The sequence below is a fragment of the Molossus molossus genome, unplaced genomic scaffold, assembly GCF_014108415.1.
Source record: "Molossus molossus isolate mMolMol1 unplaced genomic scaffold, mMolMol1.p scaffold_m16_p_14, whole genome shotgun sequence".
In the NCBI taxonomy this organism is placed as follows: domain Eukaryota; kingdom Metazoa; phylum Chordata; class Mammalia; order Chiroptera; family Molossidae; genus Molossus; species Molossus molossus.
Genome location: NW_023425349.1, coordinates 31,564,342 through 31,589,001, shown reverse-complemented (window position 1 = coordinate 31,589,001; position 24,660 = coordinate 31,564,342). Strand labels below are relative to the sequence as shown.

General features: G+C 46.4%; 2 protein-coding genes across 5 annotated transcripts in view; both read left to right on the top strand.

The window, feature by feature from the left end:
- TDRD7 (tudor domain containing 7) overlaps positions 1 to 7,772 on the top strand; it is a 60,669-nt gene extending 52,897 nt beyond the window's left edge. For all 3 annotated transcript variants that reach the window (XM_036260864.1, XM_036260865.1, XM_036260866.1), the window contains 2 exons: positions 3,047 to 3,207; positions 7,314 to 7,772. In XM_036260864.1, coding sequence (XP_036116757.1) covers positions 3,047 to 3,207; positions 7,314 to 7,534 — 382 coding nt within the window. In that variant the 3' untranslated portion in view covers positions 7,535 to 7,772. The remainder of the gene's footprint in view (positions 1 to 3,046; positions 3,208 to 7,313) is intronic.
- Positions 7,773 to 11,582: 3,810 nt separating this feature from the next.
- The window catches only part of TMOD1 (tropomodulin 1), an 82,014-nt gene continuing 68,936 nt past the window's right edge, over positions 11,583 to 24,660 (top strand). Inside the window, exon 1 of one of the 2 annotated variants that reach the window (XM_036260877.1) lies at positions 11,583 to 11,606. The gene's annotated coding sequence lies outside the window, so the exon portion shown is untranslated. Of the gene's footprint in view, positions 11,607 to 18,327; positions 18,353 to 24,660 lie in introns of those variants that run through there. The other variant, XM_036260879.1, reaches the window with a different exon arrangement.

The following is a 24,660-nucleotide window of genomic DNA, read 5'->3' as shown; positions in this document are numbered from 1 at the left end:
CTTCAGAGAGAGCAGGTGCCACATTTCAAGAGGTTCAATAGAGCATGTTCCACTGCTCTTTGGCCTCTGAGCAGTGAGACCACAATCCTTACACTTGTTTAGTCCTTCCATCTGTGTTCTTGTATTTTCACATTTGGATCCACCTCCTTCTTTCCTGTAGCTGTTTCCTGAAGTACATGCTGGTTTCAGCCCAGCAAAGCCCAAACACTCCACACACTGCGCTCAGGCTCCGGAGCCCTGGAAAACGGCACAGCTGCCCCTTGTCCCCTCGGCCAGCTTTCTTAGGGGAAATGATCAAGCTTTTTTGATGATGCTGAACACACAGAACTGTCTTTCCCCACCCCAGAACACACACAATCACACATACACATCCCCCCAACTCAGTTTTAAAGGCCAAACTGCTTATTTTTTTCTGTAAATGTTGTTGTTCTTTCTTAAGATGGCAAGTATAGGCATTTATAAAATGTTGTTATTTTCGTGGGAGGAGAAAAACAATTTTTATTCTTAAAAGTGAAAAGTCTAGTAGCTCTCCTTCTGAAAAGCATTCAACTTATATGTTGCAAGCTTTTCATCTTCAAAAAAGCATTTTTACTGTGTCAAGTTATTTATAAACATAAGCATAAATGGGTTTAATTCAGTGTGGGAATATTATTGGTATAAATTTGCGAGTCAGAAATCTTTGCAGGATAATTTAATCACAGTTAAAATCAAACTAATGTTACTTGTTATTTGAGGGGCAGATTAATGATAATTAGTGGGTCCTACTTGGAGGCAAGGGTTGTGTGGGGGAGAAGGACCCACAAACTGGAGACCTATAGTATGGGACTTCAGACTCTGTTCCCCCTACCCCATGTGTCCCAACAGCTCTGCCCCAGGACTCTTGGGTTTCAACTGATTAATTTGTCCCCAGATAAGCAAGGGGTGTCTTTTATAGATAAGAAAAGATTATCTAACTTTCTTTTTTTAACTTTATGAACTGAATCAGTGTAAAATGTTTAGAGTTTCTATCTTTCTTACAACCCAGAACTATTTCCTAAATCTTGTTCCTGACTACAGTAAATTAAGATGTAGGAATTTTAGATGCATTTTCTATTACAGTGTTTCCAAATCTATCTTGGCTAAGAATAACCTGGAAACCTATTAAAAATGGAGATTCTCCTTCATTACCCCAGACACCCTGAATCAGAATCGCTGGGGTTAGAACCCCAGAATCTGTGTTTTTAACATTCTCCAGGTGATTCACAAGCAGCCTTGCACTGAAGTTGGAAATCTAGCCTTTATTTAAGCTATTAATTTTGAAAATTCAAAGCTGAGTGTAAGTACAACACTTGAATTCTCTGATGGCTCTCTCCTCTCTGCCCTGTACCTCTTTATAGACAAAGCACAGACCCATCACTGCCCTGTGCAGCTTAACGACATTGCTATTGGTGGAAACCAGAGGTTTTTGACTCCTTTTGCACTTCAACCAATTAGCAACATGCACCAAACTGGCTCTTCCAGAATATGAAAAATTCTCTTAAATTTGGTCTGAAATTCTTATATTTACATAGCTTATCTTCATTTTAATAATGATTAATCGTAATAATGATGGCTACCATTTGCCGTGTGCCAAATATGCCAAGAAAATAAAGTGCTAGGCACTTTGGATATATTATTTCTGCAAGTGAGTTAAAATTAAATATGACCCATGAGATAATAGACTCAGAGAATAAACAAAGAGCCCAGGGTAATGCAACTGGAAAATGGCCGAGCTCAGGTGGGATTCCAGCTCAGCAGCTTGGCCCCCAAAGCCCTTAGGTGACGTCTTTCTGTGTCCCTGTTGTCTCTGTGACCCACGGATTTTTGCCTGCAGCACTTTGGCCTTATTTGAAGGTTTATGAGTTTCCTCCAGAAGCCCCTAATCACATATAGTATTAGAGCTGGCCTCTTTGTAGCTTTCTTACTGTAGCAGCTGTGTTGGTTTCCTGTACCCATTCTCCACTAGGTGTACATTGGCTGGGAAATCAGTCCAGTCGGGCTAGCTCCAGCATAGCAGTGTGTGACAGTGATGGGCCTGCTGCTCCACAGGACTTGTTCCTGATGAGCCTGTTTCCGAGGGTGTCCAGGACTGCGCGGAGGCAGGGCCCGACTCACACCACGCAGGAGCAGAGGCCGCCTCCATGACAGCTTCCTTTTAGACATGATCAATCATCCTTGCCTCCAGTAATCATATAATCAAGTCTATAGGACTTTAAAATGGTCCTTCATTCCTGAACTTTGGAATCTAGTTTTTGTTTTGTTTTGTTTTCATTTTAATGATGTAGGCCCAGAGGGGGAGAGTGTATTTGTGTGAATTTCTGGCACCTTGAACACTGGATCTTCCTCATACTCGCCTGCCATTTCCCAGTTCTTTAAGCAATGGGTTAGATTTTTTTTTTTAATGTCTTTACTTGGCATAATTAAATTGTCAAGTTTACATTACTTTTTGTAATCTCCTTCCAACCTCCCTCCCCATTCTGACCTTCTCTTCCATTCCTCCCCACATTCTACCTCCCAGCTATACTGTAGTGTTTGCTCCATCCAAACCACCAGGCCCTTAGAGTCTTCTGTGCTTTTCTTCTCTTAAGTGTCTTCAGCTTGGCCTAGTCCTGCTTGCCTCCCTCTTCCCATCTTCCACACATGTACCTTGTCCCAAATGTGTGGCCATCCCATCCCCCAGACATAGTGGAGGGACCCACTAGCCTTGTCCCAATTGTTCTCCATGGCATTTGTTTCATTCTGCGTCGTGATGGTCAGTAGACTATGTCTCATTCTCCTTAGCTCCATGAGGCCTGACAAGGGTGTTGGAGTGAGCAAATTCCATCAAATGAGCCAGTGATAAAGCCAAGAATCGTAACCTTTGGAAAAAGAAGCAGCAATCCCTTAAAAAAACTTTTATGATAGAATAGTCTTATATTTTGATAAATATCATTTGTATCAATTTTTCTTTTTATTATAAAATGTTATCCTTAATTAAAGCATTTAATTTTTGTGTTTCTTCTTCCTTTTCAATCCTGTGCACATCTAGGTGGCACAGGGTGCTTTTAAAGGGAATTCTGACCAATGGACTGGCATCCGTGTATGAGCTGGACTATGGCAAGCACGAATTAGTCAACGTAAGAAAAGTACAGCCCCTAGTGGACATGTTCCGAAAGCTGCCATTCCAAGCAGTCACAGCTCAACTAGCAGGTAATTTCTGTGGAATTTGAACTCGTTCCCCAACATTGTTTATATTGTCATTTTGTCCTGGGTACTTAGGTAGTACAGAATCATTGGCCTATTGAGGTAACTTTTTTTAAAGCACAATTTCCCAACCATAACAGAAATACTTTTTTGTTGTTGTTAATCCTCACCCAAGGATATTTTCCATAGTTGTTTTTTTTTTAGATAGAGTTGAAGGAAAGAAAGAAGAGAAAAACATCAAAGTGAGAGAGGCACAGATTGGTTGCCTCCAGCATGACCCTGACCAGGGCCGGGGATTGAACATGCAACTGAGGTACATGCCCTTGACTGGGAATCGAACCCGTGACCCTTCGGTCCTCAGGCCAGTGCTCTAACCACTGAGAAACCGGCCAAGGCTAGAAATATTTTTTAACGATCCTTCACAGTCATGCCCTCCAACTGTATCTGCTGTTTGTATTTTTCCACGTTGCTTTCTGTCTCTGGTTTCATGTATGAGTTTATTTCTAAAGCTGTAATCTTAATACAAGTACAATATTGCAGTCTGCTTTTTTAATTTAGCATTTTTTCCCTAAGTTTTTTGGTGGCTGTTTGATAGACTTGATGATGATTTTTAATAGCTGCAAAATACCCTGTTTAATCCATATTTCCCTCTTGTTAAATGTCTAGGTTCTCTATACTATTACTGTAGCATTAAGAAAAAAAGAACCTGTCACTATGTATACTAGCCAAAACTAACAAAAACAGTGAGACAACCTAAATAACCAATAGGAGAACATTGCACAGATATTTCATAATGCATTGCATAAATTATAATACATCTACATAATGGATTTTTACAATTCTAACACATCCCTGGGTCATAGAATATGACCATTGTCATGGCCAAGGGGTTTTCCAGTTGCATTGCAGCTAACGGCCTGCAAGTGTATGATTCCACCACATTCACACCAGCCTATTGACTATCATCCAAATCTGAGGAGCTAGCTTAATAGGTACAGTGGTACTTATTTATAACCTTTTGTAATGAGAGTTGTGTTTTACTTCTGTAAAAGCAGCCCAAATGTTGGTGGCTTCTCTGGTGCACTCTACCAGTAGGTAGCATGAGCATTTGGAGAAAGCTCCACCCAGAGGCCTGGAAGTATTAGCAGAGGGTGTGGAGGCCAAAAGGGCGAAGGGGACAGACACTCCAGTCGGCTGGGGCTCTCTGTGTCACACTCTGCTGGGACATGGGGAGTTGTGACCACGTGATGCCTCCCTGATTCCTCACCACTGCTCACCCTACACATGGAGCTAACACTGTGGCAGAAGTGATTTGATGTCAGATATGAAAGCAGCTCTGTATACAGATTCTTCTTATAGTTATTGACCAGCTTTTATTAGCAGATATATTTTGCCTTATTTTTGAAGTATTTGCCAATTTCTTTGTGCCTTCTACTAGAATTCAAAGGAAATTCCCACGGTAGTTGGATATAGACCAAAAAATAAATAGCATTTTCTGTTTTTGTTTGTTTGTTTTTTTATTAATCCTCAGTTGAGGATATTTTTCCATTGATTTTTTTTTTTAGATAGAGTGGAAGGGAGGGAGGGAAAGAGAGAGAGAGAAACATTGATGTGAGAGAGACACAGTGATTGGTTGCTTCCTACGTGACGCAAGACCAGGGCCAAGATCGACTGGGAATTGAACCCAAGACCCTTTGGTCCTCAGGCTGACACTAACCACTGAGCCAAACTGGCCGGGGCAAAAAATGGCATTTTCCACGTGACATGGCTATCGTTAATATGCTTTGAACTCAACCCTCTAAATAGTTTCTTCAGATTTTATAGTTACATTTTTTTAGTTTCACTTTTTAATGTTCAGATTTTGTTAACACATTTTGTTAAACGTGGTCATTGAAATGCCCAGAGAAGGAGTCTGTGTGAAGCATCAGTGCACAGCACCATCATCTCCATCCCCAGCGTCGTGGCACAGGGTTGCTGCTTCCGGGTGCGAGGGGCTGTGCCAGCCCCTCCAGTGCATTACATTCTCCCACCGCAGGAGGTTTGGGTTCCGTCAGTATCACTGCTGTACAGATCAGGAAACAGCAGCTTAGAAACTTCTCCTGTGGAACATGTTTAATCAAATGGAGCCCACTCACTATATAGATAACAGGTCTTTACAGTTGTATGTGAAACTCCCGGACCTTTATCACTATGGGGCATGATTTACTGTATAGTTTATCTGATCTCATATATGTGGACTTAATGTGTTGAGACAATATCTCAATTTTATTATAAAACCTAATTTAGAATTCTCTTTCTTGAGCTCTCAAGTTTAAAAGTCATGGGAGCCCTGGCTGGTTTGGCTGAGTGGTTGGAGCGTCGGTCTGCGGTCCAGAGAGACCCGGGTTCGGTTCCCACTAAGGGCATGTACCTCGGTTGCAGTTTGTCCCCGGCCCTGGTTGGTTGTGCGGGTGGCAGCCACTCGGTGTGTCCCTTTCACATCGATGTTTCTCTCTCTCTCTCTCTCTTCCTCTCCCTCCCTCCCACTCTATCTGAACAAAAAATGGAAAGAATGTCCTCAAGTGAGGATAAAAAATAAAAAATAATAAAAGTCATGGGAATTTAGAAATGTGTGGGACTCCCTGGCCCATCTGGCTCAGTGGATTGAGCGTCAATCCCATGGACTGAGAGGTCCCAGTTTGATTCCCTGTCAGGGCACATGCCCAGGTTGCAGGCTCAATCCCCAGTAGGGGGCATGCAGGAGTCAGCCAATAGATGTTTCTATCCCTTCCTCTCTCTCAAAAATCAGTGAACAGCCATGGTCGGTTTGGCTCAGGGATTAGAGCGTAGGTCCATGGTCCAGAGAGACCCGGGTTCGGTTCCCACTAAGGGCACATACCTTGGTTGCAGTTTGTCCCCAGCCCAAGTTGGGGTCATGTGGGTGGCAACCACTGGATGTGTCTCTCTTACATTGATGTTTCTCTCTCTCTCTTATTCCCTCTCCCCCTCTCGCTCTATCTGAAGATGAATGCAAAAGTGTCCTTGGGTGAGGATTAACAATAAATAAATAAATAAACATTAACACACACAAAAAAAATAAAGAAATGCATGGGACTTAAATTTCATTTGCTCTAACCATTTTATTTTATTTAAAAAAAATTTTTGCCCTGGCCAGTTTTCTCAGTGGTTAGAGCGTTGGCCTTCAGTCTGGAGAGACCCGGGTTCAGTTCCCGCTAAGGGCATGTACCTTGGTTGCAGTTTGTCCCTTTCACGTCGATGTTTCTCTCTCTCTTTCTCTTCCTCTCTCTCCCTCCCACTCTATCTGAATAAAAAAATGGAAAAATGTCTTCAGGTGAGGATAAAAAAAAAAATTTTTTTTTCTTACTGGTTTTTTAGAGAGAGAGGAAGGGAGAGAGAGATAGAAACATCAATGTGAGAGAGAAACGTTGATCGGCTGCCTCCTGCACACCCCCTACTGGGGATTGAGCCCAAAACCTGGGCATGTGACCTGACCAGGAATCGAACCGGGACCTCTCAGTCCATGGGGTGACACTCAATCCACTGAGCCACTGACCGGGCTCAACCATTTTATTTTATAAGTAAACCAAGGTCTGGGAAATAAACTGATTTGCCCAAGATCACACCATGTGATAGAGGAAGAACTGGAAATAGTAACTTGAGTCTCCAGACGTTCAATCCAGTGCTTTTGCCATGATGTTGTATATAATAATTTTGAAAAAATATTATATTAATGCATTTTTTAACTATATCTGGTTCATCAGGAAAAAAATTTTATAGATGAGAAATGTCATTGACATGTTATTCCCATTTGTCTCCATTATCAGTTAAATCTGTATATACTTTATGTAGGAATGTGGACAGTTATTATAATTCCATTTTATAATACAGCATTAAATCTCATAAAATTGTGTCTGTAGGTAAAGGTTTACAGAAGTAACCCCATTTAGAACAGAAAAACCATAAGCTGGGCTGTTTCAAGATTGCTCAGCAACTGTTTTTCAGTTAGGCAAGTCTAACCTGGGATGTTTAAGCTACTTGGAATAGACTAGTTTTCCATTATAATGGATCAAAGAAAGGCTTGTCTGACCCCTCACTGCTCTGCTGTCTCCTAGGAGTGAAGTGCACCCAGTGGTCTGAGGAGGCGTCCATGGTGTTTCGAAATCACGTGGAGAAGAAACCTCTGGTGGCATTGGTGCAGACAGTGATAGAGAATGCTAACCCTTGGGACCAGAAAGTAGTGGTCTATTTAGTGGACACATCCCTGCCAGACACAGATATCTGGATTCACGATTTTATGTCAGAATATCTGGTAGAGTTTTCGAAAGTTCATTAATCAGTGCTCTGAGACCTTGACAACTAATTCAGATTTCTAGCAATAAAAAAATGTAGTAGGCTTAAAAAAATATATTATCTCTGCTACCTGGCTCTGACTGCTGTGGGGATTGAAAAGAATATGTTATGTTTGAAGAAAACTATTTAATAAGTTGTGTTTAACAGAGTTGACTTTTCAAAGAAAATTGCACTTGAATTATTACTATACTATTAGATTAAAATGTTTATCAGTATACAAACTGGCTACCTCATAATTTCTAGGCTTTATGATCTTAAGATGAAGAGTTCCCTTTCTATTCATGTTGGCTTCCTTGCGGTGCTGGGTTCTTCTCCAGTTTGTGACTTAACTCTACCATGGTGTGCAGTTCTGCGTCCCAGAGTCACCAGACCATGTAAAGACTATCCCGAGTCTAGCACATCAGCACTGCTAGTGGTGCCAGTGTGCCCCTCCCCCAAATCTTGAGCGGCTTCTCGTTGCTCAGGGAGTCCAGACTGAAGACCCAGGCCTTCTACAATCTCTCTACCCAACCTCATGGTCCACCATTCCCTGTGCCAGTCACATTGGACCTTTATCTGAACCCCATGTATGTTCATCCAAGGTTACTGGTATTCTCGAGCAGGGCTTGCCCCCCTCCAAACTATCCAGTGATGTACTAGTAAATGTTTGACAACTGGTTCAACTAGGGGGGGGGGGGAGGCGCGAGGGCTGAGCCTTGATCTGCAGAGTCTGATGATTCCCATGTTGTAAATACTCCTTCCACTGTTCAGTTCCAGCTAACACTATGGCACCACTAATGTGGAGTTGGGAGGAGGTGCACACCCAGCTCTTGCACACCCATACACCAGACTCCAGCACACCACTGTCGGTGTCCTCCACAGCAGACAGAATGATATTTTGCCTATATCAGGCACATATAATGGTATGTGCTTGCAAATGAATGGGCAGGATGGACTGACAGAGGGATAGGTTAGTGGCCTAAAGATGGGCAGGGGAGGCCCTGGACTAAAGTGGAGCAATGGAACTAAAGGAAAAATATTAAAGGCTTTCTGAAGTGTTTGGTTAGAATGATTAGAACTGACATCTTGGACACAGAAGATAAGGAAAAGGAAGTGCCAAAGAGTAATGCCAAGTCTAAGGTCTGAGAGACTAGGACTGCGACCCTTACTCACCGTGGCTGGGAAGCTTACAGTTTTGATTTTGAACATTCTGAGTTTCAGCTAATAGACCTCTGTGTGAGGACAGGCACAAACTATCGGAAATATGGAGTGGATTTCAGGGAGAAGACCAGGCTGAAGATAAAACACTTAAAGTTGTTTGCTTATTTTTGTGTGAGAAAATTCTGGGAAAAGAAGGAAGTTCAAGACCTGATGTTTTAAGTTTTCATGTAAAAGTTTAAAATTATCTTTCTAGCTTTTTTAAATTTATATTTAATATTTATAATTAAAGTGATTCAAAATTCAGCAATGCTTATGCCAGTGATTTAAATAATTATTTATGATAAAGTAAAAAAAAGTCTGACATAAATGTTTAAGTGAAATAAAGTAGTGTAAATGTTTGTTTTATAATGGTTTCTTTCCCTAAAAATATAAACAAAAATTCTCAAATTGTCTACAGATAAGGAAAAAGTGGTTTCTATTTCACTGACTTTATAAGTGTTTTCATTATTTTTTTTAAAAAATGTTTTTATTGATTTTAGAGAGAGAGGAAGGGAGAGAGGGAGAGAGAGAGAGAGACAGAAACATTGATGAGAGAAATATCAACATTGATTGGCTGCCTCCTGCATGGTATTGAGACCTGGGCATGTGCTCCGGCTGGGAATCAAACTAGCGACCTCTTGGTGCAGGGGTTGATGCTCAACCACTAAGCCACACCGACCAGGCTCCATTACTTTGTAAAGTAAAGCAATTAATTGTGTTGTTGATGTAACTGAAAAAATTAATCTGGTGCTAGGACAATTTGATAGATGAACAAATGAAACCTCTACCTCATACCATATTCCAAAGTCAGTTCCAGGTGGATTTGAAGCCTAAGTGTGAAAGGCTAATGTAGAAAGATAACAGGAAAATACCTTTATAATCCAGGAGTAGGAAAGATGTCTTAAACAGAACACAAAAAGTGCTAACAATAAAGGAAAAGTTGACAGACTAGACTATGTTAAAATGAACATCTGTTCATCAAAGGCATTATTATGAAGGAGAAAGGCAAAACAGAGTGAAGGAATATACACACATACACACGCACACATACAAGATGAGGCCAAAGTAGGTTTACAGTCGTATGAAAAACGGATTTTACTCTTGTATTATAATTTATTAAGTATTGTATTATTTTCCATATAAACAACTGGAAACCCACTTTTGCCCCACCTGTATATATGTAGTGGGAAAATATATTGAATATTTTCAAGAAACAAAATGGGCAATGCTTTTGAACAAACACTTCACAAAAGAGAAAATCCTTCTGGCCAGTAAACTTGAAAAAGTACTCAATCCAGTAGAACACAGGGAAATGCAAATTCAAGCCTCAATGAGATACCACAACTCATGTACCAGAAATGGGAAAAATTTTCCATTTTTGTCAATTAAAGGTGCTGTTGACATTTACACTTGTGCAGAAGGATACTAGTAAAGTGTTCGCAGCTGCACCACTTGTAATAGTAGAACCTGCGAACAACCTAAGCGTTATAAGATGGATACTTAAAAACTGTGGTATACAAGGGGGTATATATTCCCAGTAAGAGGAAACTACAGACACATGAAACAACACAGATTAATTTCACAACATAGAGTTGAGCAAATGAAGACAAAGTGGAGGAAAGAGGCAAGCAAGGAGGTGATTACCATGAGTCAAGAAAGGAACCCTCTTTAGGAGGGAGTTGTGATGGGAAGGGCACAGCTTGGCTTCTGGGTTTGTTGGCAATGTTGTTTCTTGGCTGGGTGGTGGTTGCAACAGGTGTTCTCAGAGATAGCCATTCTTGAAACTGCACACCTGTGTTGTACGCACTTTTCTTAAATGTTAGATTCCACAACAAAGGGCTTTTTAAAAAATCTGGAATGTTACATCATTGCTTTATTTTAAAATATATGGCACCTACCCTTTAAAAAGAGCATTCTCTTACAGCTCTAAGGGGTTTGTAATGTAGAAACATATTTTAGTGGAAAACAAGATTTAAAAACTAAACAAAACACGTGTTTCTCATTAGTAATACCCCAGGATTTAAAAGAGCTGATAATATTTGTCCCTACCAGAAGGTTTCCCATAAAAATCCAAAGAGACCTTACCTTCTGTCCATACAATTGTTTTTTATGAGCCATTTTAAAAGTTAAAACACTTCGTTTGTTTGTGTTTATGTGGTTTGTTCTGGAAAACATTAGCCTTTTAAGAAAGTGGGACTTCTTTTTTGTGGTTCTTTTATGGCATTATTTTGGACACTCCATTCTCTCAGTATAGAGGCAATGCATTCGACTCTGTTGTAACTACATGTTCACAAAATGATCATTATTAAAACTTCGGCTCATACCAGACCTCGCTGGGCTGCCGGTTAGATGGGAGGGGTCGTTGCATCAAGCACAGAAGGTAAAGGTGCAGCAGCTGTTTGGCTGGCTTTGCACCGTCCAAGAACCTTCTTGACCCCGCAGGAATGAGGATCCACTCACTTTTTTCTAGACAACTCTACCATCACTTTAACTCCTTCTGGTACAGGTGGGGAAGCCGAGACTCAGGAGCGACCCGCACCCACTTGTCGGTAGAGCCAAGCTTCAGGGTGGCCAAGCCCCTGCCCAGCGCTGCCCACCGCGGGTGTCGCTCCCCTACCCCGGGACCGTGCGCTGAGCCCCGGCGCCCCCGAGTGGAGGGAGAGATAAGGAGGGAGAGGGCGGGGCGCGGTGACAGCGCGGAGCCGGACCCGCCCCTGGCTTCCACCCCCGGAGCCCATAGCGCCCGCCCGCCCGCGGCCGCACGGGAGCTCGTCCAGCCCTGCGCTCCGCTCGCCCGCAGCCCGCCGCCCGCCGCCCGCCGCCCGCGCTCGTCCCGCCGCCCGCGCCCGCGCCCGCCCCCGCGGCTCTACGGCCCGGTAAGCCCCCACCCTGGCAGGGGTCGCGCTCGCGGGGCTGCCTGCCCCCGCGCCGGGGCCCCAGCCATATCTGGGCAAAATATTCAGCTGTCGCCGCCGCCGCCAAGAGGGACTGAGCATGGCTCCCTCTATAAATAGCTGCCGCCTCGGGTTGCCTCGGGGCTGGGGAGCCCGGGGCTGGGGTCCGCTCCGCTTCGCTCGACGCGTGTGGCCCTGGCCGGGGCGCCCTCCTCTGTGGGCCGCGGCGCCGCACCTGTAAACGTGGGAGAAGAGCCACGCGCACTCCGGGCCCTGCTAGGCTCCCGCGCGGCGAGCTCCGCGCCCCGGCGCTCTGTGCGCTCAGGTGCCCGCCGAGCCGGTCCCGCTGTGCGGCCGCCGCTCGGCCCCGAGTTTGGGTGGGAGTGGGGACCTACTTGCTTGGGTAGGCGTGGGACCGGCTCGGGCTGCGCCCGTTTGCGGCAGGAAAAGTTTCCCAAACTGCGAGAGATGAAGAGGTTGAAAGCGCACGATACACGCTTTCTCGCAGAAGGTGGAGCGGAAAGGAGCCTGGAGGCAGGAGCCCCCTGGTTGTTGCCAACTCACAGCGTAGCTTTGGCAAGCCCTCTCCGTTCTCTGGGACTCGGTTTCCCCATTTGCAGGGGCGGGGTTTGGTTCCCGGGATGAAGCTAGGAGCCAGGGCCCGAGAGCAGCAGGACTCGCTCTTGACCACCGGCGCTCCCCCACCTATTCACCTGCTCCGGGCTGCGACGCTGGGGGCACAGCCGAGGGGTTTCAGAAACCGGAGGCTTTGGTGGTCTCTGAACCAGGGTGGATTCTGGGACCTACTGGAACCCTCGAATAGCCTGGGTCTTACCCCCACTGGGGAAGCGCTCCCCTCGGTAATTATGGGAGTCATGCTGGGTAGCATCACCTTCGCAAAGCAGCCTGTGACTCAAACAGCTTTAGACCCAATGCACTGGGCAGGGCCAGATGCTCCAGTCCAGCTGCTCCCTGGCTTCAGTTTTCTGTCTATACCGGAATTAGGATGCAGCCTCCAAGCCATACAGGCATGTTCCCCACCCCTTCTGCTGTTACCGACCCTGCACTTGGCCTCTAACTTTGCCCTCTCAGACCTTTGGAGATGACCTGGCCCAAGCTTTTCTGCACCCGAACCACAGAGCCACACCTAGTCCACTGCGGGTGTCACTCCCCACCTGGGGACCATGCACTGAGCCCTCAGCGGGACACCCCAAAAATCCCCATCTAGAATTTCCAGTGGTGACAGCCATTTTGTCCTAAGTGAAGGGCCATAGAGCCCCCTGCTCAAGGTCACAGGCCGCTGGACCTGCCAGGAGGTCTGCAGTCTCTACCAGCCTTTCTCATTTCTTACCTGACCACTCCTGCTGCTGAGGCAGATGTTGGGGATCACTGAGCACCCCACCAATGCCCCCTCTTCTTTGATCTGCTGCTGTCCAGGACCTTCCCTTGCTCAGACGATAGCACCCTCATTCTGAAGTTTCATTTTTTTTGTTTGTTTCTACTTTACTGTCTCTAATGTCGTCTCAAAGCCTCACAGAAAATTAAGGGGAATTGGAGATAAATAGTAAGGTTCTCATCAATTCCAGCCACATAACAAATAGGCAGAGGGTGAAAGCAAGGAATGCTGCAACTTTGGTGTATTGATTCTCTTTAATGAGCCAGTCTTTCATTTTAATTTATTTTTTATTGTTGAAAGACAAGTGCCACATGATCTCACTTATTTGTGGAACATAATGAACAAAATAAGCTGTCAACCAAACAAGATCCAGAATCATGGAAGTAGGGAACAGACTGACAAACCTCAGAGGGATGGGGGGTGGGAGGGGAGGGAAGAGAAAAACCAAAGAACTTATATGTGCATATATGCACAACCAATCTACACAGACACTGGGCTGGGGAAGGCGGGAGGGGGATGGGAATGGGAGGGAGGGGGTCAATGGAGAAAAAAGGCCCTTGAGTTTCTCCCAGCCTAACTGGAAAGCCAGTGTCCTCTAAAAATAGCCTCCGCCCACCTTATCAGGGTCTCACACCTTCTCACTCCTCCAGAGTAGGAGGCTTCCTACTGCTCAGCAAAACTCAAATACAGGGAGTAGGTAGTGGCAGCTCTGAGTAACTAAAACTGGACTTGCCTGGAGGTTAGGACACTAGGCTCCAGACCCAGCTCTGCCACCCACTTAGAGTGGCGATGGGCAATGGGGGGAGGGGGGAGGTGGTCTCTAGTGGACCTGGAATCAAAAGGGCTTGAGTTTCCTGGGTGACTTTCTCACACGAGAAAAGTGAAGTGCCAGGGATGAAATCTAGGGGGACCCACTGTGTGAAGATGAGGGAAAGACTGGGAGAAAGTGGCTTCCCAAAAGCCAAGGTAGGAGAGAGGTTGGCAATGCCAGTTGCTGCACAAAGTCAGAGGGGTTGAGGACTAGCAGGGAGTCATGGGTGACATTGGCCAGATTATCACAGAGGATTAAAAAATGGGATCTGCTACTGCCTTACAGGAGCTAGTGAGCCTGCCTATCCATCTGAGCCTCAGTTTTCCTCTCTGTACAATGGGATAATAATAGTACCCACTTCATAGGGATTGCTGTGGGGATTAAGGGTGATGATGCAGGGAAAGCCCTCAGCCCAGTGCTTGGTATCTGCAATAATATTAGTGTTAGTGAGGGAAAGAGGCAGAAGCTAATGGGAGCTGAAGAAATGGAGACAGTCTGCAACTCTTTCTAAAAGCTTGATTGGGAAAAGAAGGGAGAGGGAAGGTATTAGGAGATGGAGGAAGGGCACAGAAGGAAAGCAGGTGTTTCTGGGATGAGGTGGGTGGGAAGAGGCAGAAAGGACCAGGAGAGAGGGAGAGGGTGAAAGAGAATCTAAGAGCTGTGCATATGGGAGGACTGAGGACCTTCCTTTTTTTTTTTGTCTACTTAATTTATTAATAGTTTTTAATTATAGATATCTCTCCTTTTTCCTCCTTTGCCCCACCCCCCACCCCGCACCCCCCCGGACCTTCCTTAATAACCTGCTGAATGTCACAGGCTCTAGAACTACCTTCCTCTAGAATCAAGTTGAGCAAAGAAAGGGTAAAATGAGGCCGGTCCTGGCTCAGATTCCTGTGTCCCCTTGGCAGACTTCAGTATCTGCAAAGGCGGGTGGTGATGGGCCAGGAAGGGTAGTTTGACTCTGCCCAGGGGCCTCGTGACATTGGCTTGCTTATTTCTGAAATGACATCATCTATTGATGACTCCTGCTGAGCCCAGTCATAATGGCCTTTTCCAGTCAATGTTTTGATTCTTCGGTCTTACTAATGGACCAGCCAGGCTGCCAACATTTCTAAAGAGGCCAGTTCACTTTTCGCTTAAAGCCAGAACACCAAATGGATCAATCTTTTGGCTGCTAGGAGCCATTATCAGTTTAAAGCCACAGACCTATTTCAACGGAAAAGCATAAATCAGATAGCATGATTCTGGGGCCGTTTTCTCTCTCTCATTTTGTTTTGTAAAATCTACCTTTGGTTAATCATGATAGGACCTGACTTTCTTTGTTCTAAATGTTAATGAAAGAATGAGCTCAATGGAGTCAACCTTGGACATGTCTGGGAGGTTTTCTTTGATGTTAGGGGATGCTCGGTCCATGTCTGATCTAAAACACCAAACAAACTGAAGCATTTTTTTTTTGTTTCTCTTTTTCCTACATCACTTTGTTTGTTCTCTCAGAGAAAAACAGATCTGTGAAAGGGCTGGACGTTTCTGTGCACGAGGGGACAGTGGGAGGGAGCGGGAGGCCAGCCTGATCCTCATGTCCCTGTCTCAGTTCTTCTTCTCAAGGTCCTTAGCCCAAGCCACGGGTCACTCTGGGACTTCTAGGACAGTGACCCCACAGCCATTCCTGGAGATGATTCTGGTGGATGATGGTTGTGGCCACGGGGGTGTTCACTCTCTATGCCCACGGTAACCTTTTGGCCTCACTTGGCCTCCTTCCTTGACTCGTCTCTCCTGCCTGTCCCTAAATGTTGGTGTCATTCTCTTTTTACCCCACACCCCCCTAGAATCCCATTCACTCCTGTGGCTCCAAGCACCCTCGTAAACTAACAACTCCCAGATTCGTGTTTCCAGGCAGGACTACTCTCCTGTGACTCCTGCCAATTGGACAAAGCCAACAGGGTTCCTTCCCAAGGGCACTTCACGAGCAATAGGACCAGACTCGGGCTCATCGTCACCCAGTCCTCTTCTGGTGTCCCCATCTTGGTCAACAGTAACACCATTCACCCAGGCACCGAGCCAGAAACTTCCCTTCCCTTTACCACCACATTCATGTGGTTAAGCATCCTGCCAATTCTACCCTTCTTAATATCTCTTCTGTTTGTTTCTGTCCCCACCATCACCACCCCAATCCATGACTTTGCACTCCTGAGCTACGGTGAGAGCTTCTAGCTATGACTGTGTTGTTCCCCTCCCTCGAGAGACTCCCCATTTCCTACCAGATTCCTTAGCATTGAACGGCAAGAGCATCTAAGATCTGGCCACAAGCCACTTCTCCAAAACCATCTCTTGGCACTGCCACCAATTCCTGCCATGGTGCAAGCACACACGCCATCATACCTCACTGCCTCTGTCCCTGCTGTTCCTTCTGCCTGCAATGCTGTTCTTTCCCTTATGAACACGGCAACCTTGTAATCACCCTTCAAAGCAAAGCTCTCATTGCTTCACCTGTGTTCCCACAGCCTCCTGAATGGGCCTCCGAGAACACCATGGTGTGCCCTGAATATAAGCATCCACCTATATCCTTATCTTAGACTAGACTAATAGTTCCTGGAGGACAGTTGATGGCTCATTTATTTCTGCTCAGAGCTCAGTTGATTGACATAGTTAGTGCATGCACTTTATGTTTGTTTGTATTTTTTTCCTTTCCTTTCTTTTTTTTTCCCCCTTCCCTTTAATCCTCACTGGAGGATATGTTTAGAAAGAGGAAAAAAGAGAGAGAGAGAGAGACATCTATCAGTTGCCTCTTACACATCCCAACCTGGGATCAAACCTACAACCTAGCCATGTGCCCTGACTGGGAATTGAACCCACAACCTCTTAGTGTACAGGACAACCGAGACACCTGGTTAGGGCACACTTTATGTTTTAATAAATGGCTGACCATTGAATGAATAAATAAAAGAGTAAGCGCAGGAAAGCCCTGTGATAACCATGACAGTCACACATCAACCAGCATCTATACCTGTTTTCCCATCCCACCAAACCATCAGCCCTGAGGACAGAAACCACACTTATTCTGTTCACCACAGACTCCGCAGCCCTGTCAACCCCATCACAATGAGTAGAACAAATCCACGATCTCATTGGAAACTTTCAGTAAAGCTGTAATGAGGAAAGGAGGGTCGACAGTGAACCCCAGTAAGAATTGTTGCAGGTCATCCAGTTAGGGTATATATTTCTGAAAAACCAAATTGCTCTCCAGGGTTTGGTAAACTTGAGAAATGAGAGTCCTTGTGTGCTGTACTAGTGTTTGTCTAGTGTTTGAGTAGGGATCTTGTTAAAAATGCAGATTCCGGAGCAGTAGGCCTGGGAAGGGCCTGAGATTCTAAATTTCTAATATGCTCCTTGTTTCTAATAAGCTCTAATAAGCTTTTCAGGTAGTAAGCTTAATAATTCCTAATAAGCTCTAATAAACACCTAATAATGTGACGCTCACCCTGTGTACACATTCACACTGTGAGCACTAAACGAGTGCCGGTTATCCCAAAGTCTTCCCTTGGCCATTGCATGAAGATAGTGTTCTCATTGAAATCTACACATGAATTCATTTAAGCCCTGACTCAAAATCAAGGTCTCCTTCTGTTCACTGTTTTGTTTGTTTGTTAATGTAGCACGTGTGGGCACGCAGAGCATGATGGGTACCTGGGGAAGCACACAGAACAGGTGGAGCACGTGGAGGGACGCGTGTGGCCAGGCACGTGACTAAACAGACTGAGACTAGGATGAGGCACGTGATTGGTCGGAGGGGCATGCAGTGAGGCACATGGCAGGGGCACGGGCATGTTGACAAAGACAAGGCACAAGAAACTGCTTGGGCTTGCCTCTGGGTGGGTCAGGCCTGCAGCAGGGGGTTGTTTCCACCTTCCTTCGCCTTCCCTCCTTCTTTGCATTCCAGAGGAATTTAGGCTCAGACAGGGGTTTAAGGTCATACTGCCCAGTACCTGTCCAGCATGGCACCTCCCCTGAGCACGGAGCTCCAGGCACCTGTGTCCAGCTATCTTTTTCGGTGCACACTGCCGACAACTCTGTGGGCAGGGTGAGTGCCTGGCCCATGCTGGGGTGGGAACTCGGATGCCCACCTCAAACCCACTCAGAAGCCCAGTGAGAAGGGAGCAGTGAAGACAGACTTCCTCCATGCAAACCCAGGAAGACTGGAAAAGAGACGAGCTGGCAACATTGCGTGCTTTTGTTTATGGGTTTTGTACCACATTCCACTTACTCCATTAAAAGGGCGTGAGAAGGCTTAAAATAAATCTGCACAGGCAACATAACTGGTAAAAACAGAAAATTTAAAAATATAGGGCAGAAAACTTGAAAATTAGGGTCATGCGACTCTGAGAATCTGCTGGGAAGCAGGGACACTTGCTCCAGAAAAGGAGTCTACCCATGCACCCGCCAGTTCGCGTATCATTCCAGCTGATGGTGATCCCTGGAAGCCTGCTCAGGAGCCCAGCTTACAAATGCCCAGCACAGAATAAGGAGAGAGAATTGTGCCATCAACCTGGCGGAAGATGGCAACAGTATTGGACACTCGAATCAGCTCTGAGAGGAATCATGGCGGCCCAGGGGAAGGGAGGCAAGATGGATTGGAGGACATTTCATGTCTGATAGAAAAGAACGCCAGGTTTTCCAGGAAGAGAAATGCTTTTTTAGCTCCTACTTCTTGGAGTCTATTGTCCTGAGCAGATACAAGATGGAGGGCAGTTGAGCATCTTGGTCAAGAATGTGATCCCTGGAGTTCACCTCCCTGGGTTCAAATCTAAAGTCTGCCAGTTACTGGTTGTGTAAACTCGGGTGATTTTTAATTCCCCATGCCTCAGTTTTCCCATCTATAAAGTGGAATTGTTTGGGGGACTAAATAGTCATTATATGTGAAATGCCTAAGACGCCCTGTTAGCATCCTGTAAGTGTGAGCTACCATGGGAAGACCACACGGAGCAATGATGAGAGCACAGTCGGATTGCTTGCCTGCCCGACTTGATTCAAACCTGGCTGTACTACTTTTGACTTGATGACCTTGGTCATTATACTGGTTTAAACAGTGTCCCCCCCAAGGTCATGTCCACGCAGAATGTCAGAATGTGACCTTATTTGGAGATAAGGTCTTCGCAGATATAATTAGTTAAGATGAGGTCATACTGGATTAGGGTGGGCCCTAAATTCAATGAGTTGTGTCTTTGTAAGAGGAGGAGAGGACGTACACAGGGAAGAAGGCCATGTGACAACGGAGAGAGTGATGCAGGGACAAGTGAGGAATGCGAAGGATTGTCTGCATCACCACAGGCAAGAGGGGCCCTGGAACAGAGCCTCCCTCGGGGCTGCCACAGGAACCAGCCCTGCCGATATTTTGACTTCTGGTTTCTGGCCTTCTGAATTGCAACAAAATACATTTCTGTTGTTTTAAGCCATCTGGTTTATGGTCATTTGTCATGGCTGCCCTAAGAAACTAATACAGTCAGATTAGTGTACTTCAGTTTCTTCATCTGCAAAATGGGAATAAAAAAATATCTACTTCACAGAGTTAAGATTGCATGAAGTAATCCATGTGAAGAGCTTGGCACTGTGCCTATTATGCAGTTTGGACAGAATAATGTTTGCTGTTACAGGATATAGCGACGTAATGGGCAGTAGCCTCGAGGATGGTGTTACTAGTGTTCTACTGTATGTCTGCACTAGAATACGTTGACTCATTGCCCTACTGATGAACATTTATGTGGTTTTCAGTATTTTTGATAATATAGATAATAACCAGGTAATTTGTATATATATATATTTTTTGTACAATTTAGTGAGTAAACTGGTAGGATAGATTACTAGAAGTAGAGTTGCTGAGTCAAGACTATGTGTGTTTGGATAGATATGGCTTAAGTTGCCTTGGCAGAGGGTATACCGACATGGACTTCCCTTTGGTGTGAGAGTGCCGATCTCCTCCACACCTCGTGAACACTGGGAAGTCTCAGGACTTTTATCTCTGTCAATGTGATAGAGGAATTGATGCCTCATTTCTCATTTGACTTTCTATAAGTATGAGTAGGCTTCTTATCGGTTTGTAGGCATATTAGCCATTTATATTCTTATGTGAATTGCCTGTTCCTTCTCTCTTCCTAAAGTTTCACTGAGCTAGCTGTCCATCTGTCTGTTTGTCTGTCTATCTATCTATCTATCTATCTATCTCTTTGTCTATTAAACAAATTAGCCCTTTGTTCAATGCACAGCAAATATTTATTTTTTTCCCTGATTTGCCATTTGCCTTTTGGCGTTGCTAGTACTAATTTTCATATTGATTTTTCAGAAAATATAAACATGCTCTTTATAAAGGTATACCTTATGGTAACACATATTGTGAGGCGAGGTGATACAGTTTGTGTTTGTGCAGTGGAGAACAAGAATAGGAGTGAGCTTCACAAGTTTTTCTGCAAGCCAGTTTTTATCTGCCAGTGGGTCTGACTTATGACCGTCAAAATGAATAATCCTGCTAGACGTTCATTCATTGATTCAACTAACCTGCCTTCAGCACCTGAGAGGTGCAGGGCTTTATGTTGGACCATGGGAGACAGAGATACTTGCCCTTGAGTAGCTTTCGGTCTTGGGGTTGGGGTGGGGGTTCAATAAGATGATGCCTCTGCTGGCAGAACTCTGACAACCTCTCCCATTTATATTAAGCCGTTTGGCTGCTAGAACCCTTTTAAACTGGCGTGGATAAAGATGGCGCAGAAAAGACAGAGGCTGATGAGCGCGCACGGTGACTGAACTAGGGAAGTGGAAGAGATGTGGGGAGGAGAGGCCACAGGATGGAGAGTGGCACAGTTTGCAGGGCACGTGGTCAGGCTGTTGGGGCAGGGATGATTTCAAAGTCTTTTCCCGGAACCCTGTTGCTTATAGTGATTGATGCAGTGACTCAGACACCGTGATGACCCCAAGAGATGCAAAATAAAAACACACAATGGGCCGTTCTTTTTAAATTTTATTTTATTGATTTTTAGAGAGAGAAGAAGTAAGAGGGAGAAATATGGATCAGCTGCCACCAACACACCTCCTACTGGGGATTGAGCCCACAACCCGGGCATGTGCCTTGATGGGGAATCCAACTGGCGACCTTTCAGTGCAGGGGATGATGCTCAACCAACCGAGCCACGTCAGCCAGGGCCAGGGGCCTTTCTAATTTAACCCATTTGACAACCTTGACGGACCTGTGGACCTTCACGACTCAGTGTGCCCTGGGATGGAGCGCACAGCAACTGTTGAGAGTGATAGTGTCACTGTGTTTAGTTTCTCTGACTTTTCAGAAGGTACTTTCCCATATGACTAAGAGAATGAGATCAGCCAGGGAAAATAAATGCTCACAGGCCTGAAAACAGTCTTTTAAAGATGACTGATCTCCGAGTCCCCATCCTGTCCACTCAGTGGCCCCAAACATGTTTTTCCTAATAGAACCAGGTCTTGAAGGGCTTTAAATCTCATCTTGTCAACTCCCCAGTGGCCACATACCCACTGTACTTTTCCATTTATGTGATGTTCAAAAACAAAGATTGGGAAGGGGGTATAAGAAAGCTGGAATAAGAAATCCTGTATCTTCATCTGAGTGGTGTTTACAGAGGTGTATACATACGGGAAAATTCAGTCAGCTGTCCTCCTAAGATTTGCACACTTGGCCGTATATAACCTATTTAAAGAGAACAAGAGCTGTCCACTGAAAGGGGGGAGCCCAGAGCTGAGCCCCAGCGTGAAGACATGTAAGACCGTCATCGCCCTTGCTCTGGCCACTGTACTTTCATCCATGCAGCTGAGACAGCACCATGACCTTTGGAACCAAGGCCTCACACTGTTGACTTACATCGGGGGGGACAGTCGCATGAGGACCCCAGATCTTTCTCATGGCTGCTCAGCCCACTCAGTGCTTAGAGGTTGACTTGTTGAGCTGGTGCCTCGTGGGACTGAGGCAGGGGGCATAGAAAGCAGCACCCCTTGAGAGGTATCTGTTGTGCCTTCATTTTACAAACAAACCCATGAGACACGAAGTGACGTGCCCGAGGCTGCCAAGCCAGTAAGAGCCAGGGCAGGGTTCAGCCAGGTCTGTATGACCCCAGTCCAAGCTTTCACCTTTTACCAGGCTGACCCGACAGGAGGCTCATCTATAAAGTGGGGCTAATGACCCAGCTTGTCCCCCCTTGGAAGGCAGTAGATGAAGAGAAGATGTATGTGACATCACCCCAGGAATTTGTGTGAGTGTCATCCTCCCAATTAACTAAGCTTCCTGAGGGCTGGAGACACTCTTATTAATTTCTGTTTCTCCCACCTGAACAAAGTGGATCCTCAATAAATACTCAGTGAATTGGGTTGTGGAAACTGAGATCCGGAGAGGTACAGCAACTTGCTTAAGGTCACACAGCAAGTCCTCAACCAGTCAGGACTTGTGGCCAGGTCCTCTGACTCCCATCCTGGTGCTCCTTCTGCCAGTATACAATGGCCCAGTTCCCCGTAGATTCCAGGGACCAGTGGTTCCAATGGTTTGGAACATGCTAGGGAGGAAAAGAACCATCTCAGATGAGACAGGGCTGAGCCTGGCCCTGGGGCCTTCAGAGTGTGTGTCCTGGGAACGGGTTGTAGGCTGTGCAGTTGCACAAAGCCCTTTTCTCAGAAGGACCCTGTGTTTGATTCAATGCTCTGCAGATGCTTTCTTGAAATTCTTAATTTTATCTTTGGGTTTATATTTTTAAGTGAAGCCCCATTGACAATGGAATATGCATCGGGGCTTGGAGCCTTGGCTCACAGGAGGTCCCACCTCCTGCTGCCTCTTTGCTTCCTGGGATAGGTTCTTAGACTCCAGCCTCCTCGCCTCCTGGCATCCTCAGGTTCCACCAGCCTGCCCAGCTACCACTGGGGGTCTTTCCCCGCCCCTGCATGCATTCTGCTGACAATTCTGTAGGGCAAGTGTCTTGTCTACCCTTGATCCAAGCACCTAGTGTCCTGGTGCAGAGATTGCAATTCCCTAGGATGGTCCCTCCAAGTGCTGGGGCAATGGCCTATGGGAAGTGGAGATGTCTGGCTCAAGTCCCCTCACACTCCCACACTGGGGCAGGGCGTGCCTCTCCTGCATCTGGTGGGGGAGGAAGCCTGCAGCTGTGGACTTGGTGGACTTGGTGTGAATGGCTCAGTCACAGCACCTGGGCACCTGTGTAGATGGTGACATTGAATGATAAATTTTTTAAACACCATGATGGATCAAGAGAGAGACCGTGAGGGAGAGGAAAATCTTCTGTCTCAGTGCCTTTAATGGCACTTTTGTCCATTTTTGAACAAAGGACCCCACAGTCATGCACTGGGCCTGGCACATACCAAAGCCACCTTAGCCTGGGAGAATCAGCAGGGCAGGGGTGCGGCTCAGGCCTCACACAGGGGCTCCCTGGGGAAGTGAGAAGGCAGGGGATTGGGACCTCGGTGGCTGGGAGATCTCGGCCCTCTCAGTCCCTCTCCCCGTCTGTCTGCATGGCATGATGGGTGACAATACACCCAGGCTACGGGGACATGAGTCTGCAGGCCTGAAAGTGGTTGCTGTTCTGTAAGCCGCAGAGGTCTCTGCACATGGGGGTGGTTATTGGTATAATTTACTGCATCACATTTTATGACCCTGTTCTAAAACATGAACATGGAGGAATCCCCACCAAAAAGTTTTTATTACCCGCTCTCCACCCCTCTCACACACACGCCCCTCCCAGGCCCCAGTCGAGGGCAGTGGACTGTCTTCTCTGCGGGTCACGGCCAGGAATAGAATATGGCTGTCCACCCTGCTCCTGGGGGACTGTCCCCAGGACTGTATTCCTGGCTGGTCTGCATTCATAGCCTTGACTCAGAGCCAGGCCGGGGCTGCGCAGAGATGGGGAGCAGGTCAGATGTGACTGCTGGCCCTGCCTGCCCAGCCTCGGGGGCTAGGAGGTGTGGGAGCCACGTCTCCTCTGCAGGCCGGGAAGCACGGCTCCCACAGGGCTGCACAGGAGATGGGGACGAGACCACACTCACCAATCAGGAGGTTGGGGGTGCTGTGTGGACAGGCCATGCTCTGGGGACTTGGTCCCACTTCAGACTGGAGGCGGGAGCCCCAGGCTAGGAGGATGGTGGCATAAGCAGGACCAGAATTTCAGGGACTCAGGGATGAGTGCTCTGGGATGGCTTCGAACCCCAGGCAGGGGAGCACTGTCTGTCATAATGGGAGCTACTGAAGGTGGCTTTCAGCGAGAGGCAAAGATCATCTGGACGCCGAGTAGAGTGTGGACAGGAAGGTGGGAGACCGGAGGTGGGGACCGGAAGGGGGAGGGGAGAGGGAGACGGGTTGGAGAGCTGTTGTGACAACGTGTAAAAGGCCAGCCCCGTGAATGGGAGCCAAGGGTTCTCGTCACAGAGGGACAAGTAATGTAGGACTCCACTTAGATGAGGCACGTAGGGTAGTCAGGAAGTACAGTGGTGGGCCCAGCTGGCGTGGCTCAGTGGTTGAGTATCGACCATGCACCAAGAGGTCGCCAGTTCGATTCCTGGGCAGGGCACATGCCCAGGTTGTGGGCCAGATCCCCAGTGGGGGGCAGGCAGGAGGCGGCCAGTCAGTGTTTTCTCTCATCGATGTTTCTGTGTCGCTCTCCCTCTCCCTTCCTCTCTCTCTAAAAGAATAAAGAAAGAAAGTAGAACGGGGGGTGCCAGGGCCTGGGGGAGAGGAGAGTGGGGAGCTGGTGCTCACGGGGACAGAGTTTCAGTGGGGAGGTGGCTGGTGGTGATGGCTGCACAACAATGTGAGTGTA